This window comes from Pipistrellus hanaki (assembly GCF_964339955.1).
Source record: "Pipistrellus hanaki genome assembly, chromosome: 9".
NCBI classification, from domain to species: domain Eukaryota; kingdom Metazoa; phylum Chordata; class Mammalia; order Chiroptera; family Vespertilionidae; genus Pipistrellus; species Pipistrellus hanaki.
This window is the reverse complement of record NC_140511.1, coordinates 39987003-39999766: the sequence shown is the minus strand read 5'-3', so window position 1 is coordinate 39999766 and position 12764 is coordinate 39987003. Positions and strand designations below refer to the sequence as shown.

Genomic DNA, 12764 nt, shown 5'->3' with positions numbered 1-12764 from the left:
CCCTGAGTGACAGCTTCTTCCCATCATTTATGCATCCCCCAGGCACACACTGAGGCCATGCTGGAGGTCAGCATTAGGTAATGCCCACAGATATCCTCCCCACTGCCAGCTCCAGCTCAGTCACCACCACAGCCCACAGAGAACTCTTCTTTCTTATTCCCCAAGTCTTCTCAGAGACCCAAAAGTACCCCTCTGGAAATTCTGGGTCCAAAGTCTGGCTGAAACCCAGGCATCTGTATTTTTTTAAAGCATCATGAGCGACTCAGATGAGTAATCTGGGTTGAGAACAGCTGACAGAGGCGTTATGTTAGGATGTAACACATACTTAGGAAGACTTAGTTCCACGCTCATCCCTGCCGCTTCCCAGCGGGTGAGACCTTGAACAATTTACTTTCCTCAGCCTCCCCAACAGAAAATGAGTTGCTGTGGGTATCAGATAAAATAATAAAGTTTTTAGTAAAACACACACACACACACACACACACACACACACACACACAAACACTTCATAATTGTACAGTGTTTTATAGTTTAGAAAATGCTTTTATACCTACTATGTCAAATGACAAAAGCTTACTAATGGTATAGGATGGGTGGAAATTATAATTATTACCATGTTACCGATAAGGATACTGGGATCAAAATAAATAGGTAAGGGGATGGGGAGATAACAGTAAATGTCAATAGGCAGTGCCGACAGCAAAAAATGACACCAGGGGTTAGACCAGTGGAGTCAAACCAGACCTCAGTTCAACAACCTCGGTACTTGAGTTCTGGCTAAGAAAGAATTCAGAACCATGACTGAAACTGTAGGAAAAAGTTTATTTAGAAAGTCACAGAGGTAAAAAGAAGTGAGCCGTAGGAGAAATGGGCTTAGGAAACAAGTCACAGAGGCAAAGGAAGGGTCCTTGGAGCTTAGGAAAGAGAAAGGTAACGCTAACCCACCAGGGAGGGGAGAGGTGTAGGCCAACTCCAGGGAGAGCTCACTGGCCCTCCTCCGAAGGGATGCTAAGGACGGAGATTTTAGGGAGAGCCCCAGAGGGGGATCTCAATATCTCAACAGAATTTCATTAGCTTTCCAATGTGTCCCCTGATCGGTCAGCTCCGTGGAGGGGTCACTAGTCAATGCAGCTGGTCCTGATATCAGCCATAGTGTAGCTTGTCTGGTTTTGTTGCTTTTCTGGGCCAAGCACTAAAACTCAGCTGAGGCCTAGACATATTTGATGTGGGTCAAAACTTCATTGACGTGGGCTATTTTCTGACCCTCTTGTTCATTCCCTGTCGAAGGGGGTCTCATGGGCATTACTACCGTGTTCCCCCGAAAATAAGACATCCTCCAAAAATAAGACCTACTTACAGGTTTCCTTCTGAGTGAAATATAAGGCATCCCCCAAAAATAAGCCGCCCCCCCCCCCCAGGCTAAACATGAGAGATTTGGCCCACTGATTCTGAAAGAAATGGAGTCACAAGAAATTCACCAGGAAATTCAGGAATTGGATTGTTATGATGATGTTCCAGAAGATGATGACATGATTGTCATTGAATAAATGAGTAAATTCTCGATACTGTAGGATTCACAGTTTGTCTGGTTTGTGTTGACAACTACCGTACTACTGTACCGTATACAGGTAATAAATTTCCTTTATTTTCATTTAACAATAAATGTGTACCATATTCTTCTTCATGGAAAAATAAGACATCCCCTGAAAATAAGACCTAGCACATCTTTGGGAGCAAAAATTAATATAAGACACTGTCTTATTTTTGGGGAAACAGGGTAGCAACATGCCAGGGGAGGGCCCCAACCACATGACCATCGTCGATATGAAGGGTTAGAGGTCTAAACCACATGACCAGCAATATGCTAGAGGAGGAAAGGTTACCCAGGGGGTGAGGTCCTTGTTTTCCCAGGTTTGCTCCTTGCTAGGCAGCCAGGGCTTTGGACCAGGGTGACCTCCTGTTTCTGGCCCAGCGTCCTTGGTCTGCTCAAGTCTGTCAACTGCCAACCACAGTAGGACTCAATCTAGGTGATCTTAGTCCAGTTCTAGGCCATTTTTCTATGCAGCTGGTATACACTTTCAAATATTTTACAAAGGGCACGCTACTTTAAAGACTGCGAAAATGTGTATCCTGCCAGGACTAAGTTAAGCCCAAAGCAGCAGGTCAACAATGCTGATTGGCTGGGTGGCAATATCAACTGAGCACAAAATAGGTCGAATAAAAGCTCCCAACAAAAGGTAAAAATCACTTTTCAAAAAATTTCATTTTGATGTACACATGAATCATAGCCATCTAGGATCTTAAACCTATGAGCTCAGGGCACGTATGGAAAATCTATAACTAGAGAATGAAAGAGAAGTTAAAAGATCATTTCATCTTAGAAGTCTGTTCTTTGAATTTAGAGAGATGCAGCTTTAACCTTGAGGTAAGAGATTTGTTTTCAGACCAGATTTGTCATAAGGTTACTCAGTAAGGATTTCTAGAAGTACCTCCGGGGCTACAGCTCTTTGGCCTAGATTGTTTTTACCCATATAGACAACCTGATCCAACTTCACCTTTAGAATATCTCATTTATCTAATTAAAAGAGGCCCAGTGCACAATGGGGTTTAATGCAGCAGTGGGGTTCCTCGGCCTGGCCTGCGGGATTGGGCCAAAACTGACTCTCTGACATCCCCCAAGGTCCTGGATTGTGAGAGGGCACAGGCCAGACCAAGGAACCCCACCAGTGCAAGATCGAGGTGGGGAGGGACACAGGAGGTTTGCCAGCCAGGGAGGGACCGCAGGAGGGCTCTAGGGGGTATCCAGCCTATCTCACTAAGTCTCCATCAGCCAGACCCCAGCAGCAAGCTAGCCTACTGATCAGAGCCATTCAACCAATCAAAGCATAATATGATAATGATATCCTAAGGCCGCTCAACCACTCGCTATGATATGCACTGACCACCAGGGGCAGACAGTTGATCAGTCAACCAGTTGCTATGATGTGCACTGATCACCAGGAGGCAGATGCTGTGACCAGTAGGTTAGCTTGCTGCTGGGGTCTAGCCACAAATCGAGACTGATCGAGATGGGACAGGCATACCATGGAGCCCTCCTATAATTCATCCCTGGCTGGCCAACCTCCCATGTCCATCCCCAGTCCTGATCATGTACCGGGCTGGCAATCCAGGCTAAGGGACTCCCCACCTCCGAGTGCACAAATTTCATGCACCGGGCCTCTTTTTATGTAAGAGTTTAATAAGTCTATTTTCCATTTGACTCCAGCCACTTTAGGCAAGAAAGACAAGAGAAATATTTAATAGCGTGGAAAGAGGTATTAAAAGGAAAATGAAGTCAAGGAAAGAACAAATCTTTTATCTTTTGTACCGAGATTCCGTATTCCCCAAAGATCAGCAGGGAGCCAAGGCCGATGCAATTAACAAGAGAGCTTCTTCCATGTTAACATGGGCTCTGTCCCACTCACGCCGACAGCATGGCAGGCGAGAGTGCGAACTTCGACCAGTCCATGGGTTTTACACCGGTGGTGATGTCACTGCTTTGGCTAACCCTGATTGGTTGGGTGAGGGCTAGGGTCCAGTTACACAAAATGAAGGATAACTTCACCCTGCCCCACAGTGGAGTCCGGAGTTCATCCTCACCCCGCCCTGCCCTGCCCTCTCATATCCAGATTACCAAAAAAATAAATAAATAAGTATACAAATTATGAGAAAGAAGTAAATTACTGTACTTTTGTCTCCAGGTAGGATGGATCTGTAAAATCGGTCCTTCTTTTTCTTCTCCTCTGGATTTGGAGGCAGAGGTTTGGAGCCGTGGTTTAGGGTTCCAGCATCTTTGCTACCAGCTCCAATCATAGTGCTGGTGTTTCTCATTGGAGGGGCTGGGGGTTTATCTTGAATGTCCAGGCCGTTATTTGACATTGTCACCACCACCAGCAGCTACTGGAATCAGAAGAACATAGCATTTTTATTATTTTTGAACAAAAAGAAATGTGTGTTGAAAAATTTAAAAGAATCCAAATTATACAATCCTTCCTCCAGGGCCCTGTTCAAGCCCTTCTCTGCATACCACGACTACCACTATCGTATTCAGTCAACAGTACTCAAAGATATAATGCCTACTCTGTGCCAAGCATGGCTGAAAATCCACAAGGTTCTTGCTTTTCTCTGCATTCCCCTATTTAAGGCATTGGAAAACACAGAAAACCATGATGATGTTGTTTAAAAGACAGAAATTTAGCTCAGCTGAGCAAAGTATGAATCCCAGTTCTATTTATTAGCTTTAGAAAAATTCTTAAATCATGTGTGCCATTTATTCATTCACATGAAGATTAAATAAAACTGCTAACAGCATTCCACACAGTGAATTTCCTGCCTACCTCTAGTTTGTAACCTGAAGAAAATCGCATTCCCTCTCTGGAATGGACTGTATCACTCTATCAAGGGTCTGTAAAGCTGCAGGCTTTGTAAATAGTTTTATTGAAACATAGCAACACCCATTCATTTACAAAGGTCTATGGCTTCTTTCACATTCCAAGGGCAGGACTGAGTGGTTGCAACGGAGACTGTATGCCCACAAACCTAAAATACTTACAATCTAGTTCTTTACAGGGGAAGTTTGCAGACACCTGGCCTATATCACCTCTGCACTACCTCCTTCCTCTAAAATTTGACCTTATTCTAAATATATGATGGTCAATGAAGAAACCATCCTATCCTATATGATGCTGAATTTATTGGCAATCTCCAATGCTTCTGAAAAATAAAAAGAATAAAAAAGGGGAAAGAGGTAAAATCCCCTCTTATATGGTAGCAATAGTTTTAATGAAGATGTATGTTATCACCGTAAATAAGTGTCAATGGATGGATATGTTTCCAGAGTTAATAAAGTTTCTCAGTATTCTTCCATGCTACAGAGGATATTACATCGTTAACCATGACTAGTTAGAATGTAAGCTCTTTAGAGTCAAACACAACAGTGTTTTTAAGACTAAAGTTTCTAATTTTTTTTTTAAATCAGCATAATAATTACCCAGATCTTTTTAGAAAATAGAGATGCATGGCTTAACTCCCATAAATTTTGATTTTGTATGGCTAGGCTAAGGCCAAATTCTGCAATTTAAAAAACTAGTGATCTTAATACCAGCCAGATTTGAATAGCACTGCCTTACATAGCAATTGCTTAAGTGCTATAAACAAAATCTATAGGAGTCTTTTTAACATTTTCTGATACAAGCAAAACTAAATGATCCCCTGCATTCATCCCTCCCTCAACTTCCCTCCCCCCTCCTACCCCAAAATCCTTTCTCCAGGTGCCTTTGGAACTGTTCTCACCTCTAAGCAGTTAGGTGTCGCCTCCAGACCCAGGGCAATGGTGTATTTCTAGGTTATTGCATTTAATTTTACTAGATTATAATTGTTTTCACCAGAAGCAAGAGTGTTCCCCAAAGGTTGTGCTCTATTTTGTCACCTTTACAATCCAAAAGTGCCTAGTACAGTATCTGGCTTATAGTAGATTCAATAAATGTTTTAATCAATCAAAAGTTTACACAGGGCCCTAACTGGCTTGGCTCAGTAGATAAGAACATCAGCCTGTGGACTAAAGGGTCCCAGGTTCGATTCTGGTCAAGGGCATGTTCCTTGGTTGTGGACACATCCCCAGTAGGGGGTGTGCAGGAGGCAGCTGATCAGTGTTTCTCTCTCATTGATGTTTCTAACACTCTCTTCCTCTCCTTTCCTCTCTGTAAAAAAATCAATTATATATATATTTTAAGTTTACATAGGGATATAAACCTTGCCATTTAGGAACTTAATACAGATGAAATTTTAAGGTTCTTCCCAATCAACTTATCTTATAAACTAAGCCACCACACCTGGACCCAACTTGCATTCAAACTGTACCTCAGAAATCTCTGTGCTCCTGCATTTGCCAAGCAGTTTCTTACCCCACTCCCGACTCCCCAACGCTTCTGGTCAATGATCTCTCCTCTCATCTTTCAAGGTCAAGTTCAAACTTCATCTTTTTGTATAATTCATCCTGGCCTTCCTCTGGCAAACCAACTGCTCCTTACTTCTCTTTTTGAACAAAATAAATCAAGTGAGCAAAGACAATCTTGTTCGCCTAGATTTCCTCTCTGGTGTGCTTTTTATCCATTTCTTCCAGCTTCACTTTGCAGCTTTGCTTTTGCTTTTTCCTACCAGCCCCAACTCAAGTCCCCCAGCACAGCCAAAGAGAACTTCTACCGGCTAAGTTCTCAAGTACACTTTCCCACTGCGAACTGCCAGTTCCAAAATTATACTCCCTGCAGCCATCTGATACGCTAAGCAGGCCCTTCCTTGCCTCTTCAGCCAACAACTTCATTGACTGTAACTCCCTTTTATGACCACAGCCCAGGACTGTGCCAAAAAAGGCTTCATCAGCCTTTCTGATACATACAGCTTTTCTTCATTTCTCAGTTCTTTCACTGTGCCTGGGGAATTCTTGGTGGTAAAGCTCCACTTTCAAAAAAGAGCCCAGGTTACTTAAAACATAAAATCTGCTGTTGGAAAACAATGTTTGAATTCACTGCACCATATTCCAGCCTACGTTATCCCGCCTATGATTGAAGACCAGTGATTAAAAAAAAAATCTACAGTCTCAAGAGTTAGCCTATTCTATCTTTGGTCACCTCACTGAGAGAGTTCTCACTTATATTAAGTTCTGTCTATCTCACACTGCATTGCAATTACTTGTTTACACATTTGCCTTCCCTTTCACTCTTCTCTCCTGCCCGACTATGAACACCCCCAAAACAAAATACAGTCTTATTTACTTCTCAACCCCCAACCCCAGGCCTGATAAGAATAGGTAATCAATAAAGACTTGTTGAACAAATGAACAAATTAAAGAACAAGCAAACAAATAAACAAAAACTACTTCCATCTATCAGTCCTAAATCCTGTCTCTTAGAGCTATTCAGAAAAGGTTATTGCCTCTTCCCCAGACAGAACTGTAGATACTTGAAATCATCTTTCACCCGGCTGGCATGGCTCAATGGTTGAGTGTCAACCTATGAACCACAAGGTCATGGTTCAATTTCCGATCAGGGCACATGCCCAGGTTGCGGGTTCAGTCCCCAGTGCTAAGGCATGCAGGAGGCAGCTGATCAATGATTTTTCTCTCATCATTGATATTTCTATCTCTCTCTCCCTCTCCCTTTCTCTCTGAAATCAATAAAAGTATTTTTTAAATAAATAAAGATGGGGATTAGAATCCATATCTTCAGACTCTCTGCCAAAGGATTTTCCAACTGTATTTGAGGAAATTCTAGCCCCCTTTGTTCCTTTTCTGACCTGAATTCTACTTCTGATTTATGTTTAGGTTGGTCACATCCAGCCAACAGCAAATATAGAAATATACAAACATGTGTGGGCTGGACTTGATTGATATTCACCCAATTTCTTCCACGAGCTAATAAGCACCAGAGAAGATATACAAATCCCTGGTCCTCAAATCAGCCACATGGAAGTTATATACACCTTTTGCTTCTAGATGCAGGTTCCTCATTGAAGTACAATTCAAATCAATAAATTTTTACTAAGTCCTTACATGTAAGGTGCTATGCTAGAATCCAGGGATTTGGAGACAAATAAATGAACAAGATATGATTCCAACTCTAGAGATTCTCACAGTCTAGAAAGCAGGACAGACAGGACCTATAAAACCACAATGCCAGGCCATTTAAAAGAGTGCCATAGAACAGTGCAAGCAATAAAATGTCAGAAGACCCAGAAAGGAATACCTATATTGAATTAAGGTAATCAATGAGGCTTCATAAGAAGAGATGGTGTTAAGAGTAAGGACTTAAAGAATAAATAAGTCAGACTAATGGTCTTTGACTCTCGACTATTAGAATTCCTATGAGCTTCTTAAAGCACCAGCTGAGGTACTTAGGGGGAAGTATACTAATAACTGCAATTTACTTTGAAATGCATTTGTAAAAATAAAATTGATTAATGGATGAACATAGAGATGTGATATACTATACATGTCAATATATAATATATAATGGATGTGATAAAACAAGTAAATGAAAATGTTTATGGTAGAAGAATCTAGGTGGTGGTTATACAGCTATTCACTATAAAATCCTTTGAACTTTGCTCTATGTCTGAAGACTTTCCTATTAAGAAGTTGTGGAGGAGAATCCAAGATGGCTGCTCGGGTAGGCACCTAGCCGCAGCCGCACACAACAATTTTAATAAAATACAACTAAAATATAAAATGGACATTACCCAGAACTACAGGAAAGTCGACTGACTGGAAATCCTACAACAAGAAGCAAGGAGAAAACCAGAAGGAAGCATGGAGGAGCTGTAAAAGCCCAAGGTACAGAGACACGCGGCGCGCGAGAAGAGGACGGAGCCGGAGAGGAGGGAGGCCGAGTGCCTGGCGGGCGTTCCCTAGCGGAAAGGAGATAAAACTCAGACTGTGCTGGGCCCCCGACTGCTCTGAACCCCAGTTCTGGGCCAGACCCTGGGGACCCAGGCTCAGCCATAGGGAGCCGGGCTGTAAGTCGGAACCCCGGGGTAGCGGAGAAAGGAGGTCCCGGAGGCGCGCACACTGCCCCCAGAGAAGGGACGGCCGGCTGTGCCGCGGGATTGCCCTGACGGGAAGGAGACTGGGGCTCTAGACTGCTGTGAACGCCACCTCCAACTCCACTTCCAACTGAACTGAACCCCAATACCGGGCTCATTGTGGGAGAGCATAGACTGTTTGGCAGCAGGCGAAAATCGAGGGCACCTTTCTCTCAAAGGCGCCGGCAGCGAGCACTGAAGGACCCGCATAGGGCGGGGCTGACGGAAGCCAAAGCTGCAGGCTCCACCCTGAAACCCCGTCCCATCTGTAACTGCGAAATGCGACAACAAAATAGATCACAAACGAAAGAAATGGAGGACAAAAAGCGTCTGGATATAGAGTTCAAATCTACGCTTATAAGGTTTTTCAAGAATTTCCTAGAAAAGATGGATAAGGCCTATGAGGATATGAAAAGAGATCAACTAGAATTAATAAGGAGTCAACAAGAAATGATATGGGATCAACAAGAAATAAAGAATACATTGTCTGAAATAAAAAATATTCTACAGAGTCCTAAAAACAGAAGGGAAGATCGCAAGAATCAAGTCAAAGATTTGGAACATAAAGAGCCAGAAGACACTCCTCCACAGAAGCTAGAAGGCAAGAGAATCCAGAAAATTGAAGATAATGTAAGAAACCTCTGGGACAACTTCAAGCGAACCAACATCAGAATTATGGGGGTTCCAGAAGATGAGAGAGAGCAAGATATCGAAAACATACTGAAAGAAATAGTGACAGAAAACTTCCCCCACCTGGTGAAAGAATTTGACTTACAAGTCCAGGAAGCGCACAGAACTCCAAACAAAAGGAATCCAAAGAGGACCACACCGAGACACATCATTATTAAAATTCCAAGAGCAAAAGATAAAGAGAGAATATTAAAAGAAGCAAGAGCAAAGAAGGTAGTAACTTATAAAGGAGCACCTATACGATTGTCAGCTGACTTCTCAACAGAAACCATGCAGGCCAGAAGGGAATGGCAAGAAATATTCAAGGTGATGAATAGCAAGAACCTACAGCCAAAAATACTCTACCCAGCAAAGCTATCACTCAGAATCGAAGGCCAGATAAAGAGCTTCACTAATAAAAAAAAGCTAAAGGAGTTCATCACCACCAAACCAGAATTATATGAATTGCTGAAAGGGGTTCTTTCAGAAGAGAAAGTAAACAAAGATAAAAATTATGAACAACAAATACGTAATTATCAACAAGTGAATCTAAAAACCAAGGAAATTAAAAAAATCTGTTGAACAATATTAACTGTTGAATATAATAGAATCAGAGGTATGGAAGGGGAGTGAACTGACGATTCTTGGGGAAAAGGGGAGAGGGGGGCGTGGGAAGAGACTGAACATAAACTGTGCACCTATGGATGAGGACAATGGGGAGAGGGGAAAGGGCAGAGGGTGGGGTGGGAACCTGGTGGAGGAGAGCAATGGTGGGGGGGGGGGGGAGGAACATTTGTAATAATATGAAAAATAAAAACTTATTTAAAAAAAAAAAAAAAAAAAAGAAGTTGTGGCTTAAGCTCTGATGCAATTGGTCTGGAATAGCACTCACTGGTCTAGTACCTGAACCAAAGAAAACAGACAATAAATAAATGATTTTGATGGAGAGCAATGATGGCAAATGCATCCCAGACCACAGGGATAACATAAGCGTGAGAGTACAGTGTGGAAGAATGCAACGTGAAGGTGAAAAAAGTAGGGTGCAGGAATCGAAGAGGGTCTTTTACAGCATTTTTTAGTCAGAAAACGGTCCCTTCTTAGCAAATCCGGATCTGTGCAATGAATGTCTCATGTTAAACACAAAAGATGACACTGCGACTTTTTTAAAGGCTGTAGAGATGACAATGAAAAAAGAGGTGTTGCCTGAGGGAGAGACCCGTCTGCAGTGTCTGCAGTGAATTCTCCGTGATGCCTGGAGCTCACACCTGAGACCTGGGGAGTCTGGGAGAGTCCTTCACGACGCCCAAGAGACTTGCCTAAAATTCTAAAAAAGTTTCCCCAGAGAACCTTCAGGGCAATCTATCTTTACCAGTAGGATTTCTGCCATCATCTGGGGCTGATATTTGAATAACCATTAACATTAGAGCACATGTGAGGGTTTACAGGAAACTTAGAAATCTATTCAACTGCTATCGATTTTCTCAGTCATTCATGCAAGTATTTATGTATTACCTACTGTTTGCCAGGCTGTGCTAGGTGCTGGCGATAAAATAGTGAGCAAGTCAGAAGAAACAAATTCTCAAAGATGTTTCCAGTCACCCAGGACCACAGAGCTAGCGGGCAGCAGAGGCAGGAACCTGACATGAAGTCTATCACCAAGACCTCCTTTCCTTCCACCCATCACACCTCACTGTTCACAGGCAAAGGGATGGACTAGATGATCTCTAATAACCCCTCCGACCATCATTTTAAAGGAAGGAGAGAAAGGAAAAAAGAAGAAATAAAATCTATTCCAAACATATATTAATCTCATTTCTCAGTTCCAACAACTCAGAGCAGCTGAGACTGGCATGGCCTATACTCCCCCCAAGACAGGGGAGTACTGCATGCCCCTGACACCTAGTTATGAGAATCTGATCTTTAATTAAATTGTGCCAGAAGGTTTTCTTTGGCAGAGGCCTAGAACGCCGCAGTCTTGAATTTGCTGAGGGATGTCCTTCTGACATGTCAAAGACACTCCGGTTATGCAGCCTCCAGCCACTTTAGCAAGAAGAAAGCAACCGCTGAGGTAGCAGGGAGGGAAGCTGGAGGCTGCTTCTGGGCGGTTAGGAAAGCTCCTTTCATTTCTAACCCTCAGTTTCCTCCTAGCAAAATTCAAATAAGTTATGAGAATTAAAAAGTTATTACACAGTTATGAGAATTAAAAGGCATATGTAAAAGCATCTAGCATGCTACCTGGCACAAAATAAATACCCAATAAATATTTGTTCACACCCCCCACCCATCTCTCCAGTTCCTCTCCACTATTTCCTAAACGGGTTGTCCCAGCTCAATAGGCTTTCATGCCCCTGCCTTTGCCCACACCGTTCTCCCTGATGAAAATGTCCCACCTTGTCTGCCAAACCAAGTCCCACTCAATCCTCAAGACCCAGCTTGACTCACTTCCTCTATGAAAACCTTCACAGAACACCCCCCTCTACATCTTCCTCCCCGCAATTTAATAGCATTTTATACATACTTCTAAGCAGCGGTTTCCATATGTCATCATATTAACTTCACCAGACTATGAGCAAGTCACGGGATAAAACTGAATCTGAGTAACCTCAGTGTTCCAGAATCTGGCCCAGCCCACACCTGGTAATAGGTTCACTAAAAAGCAACCTGGTTTAGTGGGAAGAGAAAAAGAAACACTAGGAACTGGAAGAATCTTGAAAAATCAGTCAGTTCCAAATCTTTTATCTTATAGTTGGTAACCTGAAACCAAATGTATGCAATTTATCTAAGATCACTCAATGAAATAGTGAGAAAGTCATGACTAGCCTCTGATAACTCTGATTCCCTTACAAATATTTTCTACACTGATTATTATTTGAGACAGAATGAACAAAGAACTGTACCGGGGAGACTTCTTGCAATTGGCGAGGTCTGAGAGGCAGCAAAGTAAAGTGGAATAGGCAGAGAAATTTGGTGTCAGACTTAATTAAGTTCACTTAGGTTGGCCTGGTTCCTTCATCCTCTCCTCCCTGTACCAAGCACACCGGCACATCTTCCTCCTTCCTACCACCCCTGAAAATAGTCCCTAGAGTTACTTGCAGAAACCAGTACCAAAGGTCTTATAATCCTCTCCCTACCTTCTTGGGAAATTCCTGACCTGCAGCATCAGCTGAGCTACTCCCAATAGTAAGCTTCGAACCTCTACACCTCTTAATGAATGGCCCGAACTGAGAAAATCGTCACTAAAAAAGCCCATACAATCTGAGAAGGAATCCACAGGCAATCTGGTTTAATCTTCCAAGAAACACTGGGATCTATTCTGCTGCCTCCTAAATAGATGATCTTCCAGGTAATCTCTGCCTGAACATATCCCGTGGTTTCCCACAATGCCACATGCTGCCTCAAAGGAGCATTTTCTCTTGGGAGTATTAAGAACCACAGCATGAAAATAGACTGCCCTCTTGCTTCTAAAAGATATCCAGACTAAG

The 12764-nt window shown here is 42.7% G+C and overlaps 1 protein-coding gene across 4 annotated transcripts in view; it reads right to left on the bottom strand.

Annotated features, from left to right (window-relative positions):
- Nucleotides 1–12764, bottom strand: part of PAK1 (p21 (RAC1) activated kinase 1) — a 113737-nt gene that overhangs the window by 41643 nt on the left and 59330 nt on the right. For 2 of the 4 annotated variants that reach the window (XM_084895014.1, XM_084895013.1), the window contains exon 2: nt 3729–3939. In XM_084895014.1, coding sequence (XP_084751140.1) covers nt 3729–3918 — 190 coding nt within the window. In that variant the 5' untranslated portion in view covers nt 3919–3939. The remainder of the gene's footprint in view (nt 1–3728; nt 3940–12764) is intronic. The other 2 variants (XM_084895015.1, XM_084895016.1) reach the window with 1 other exon arrangement.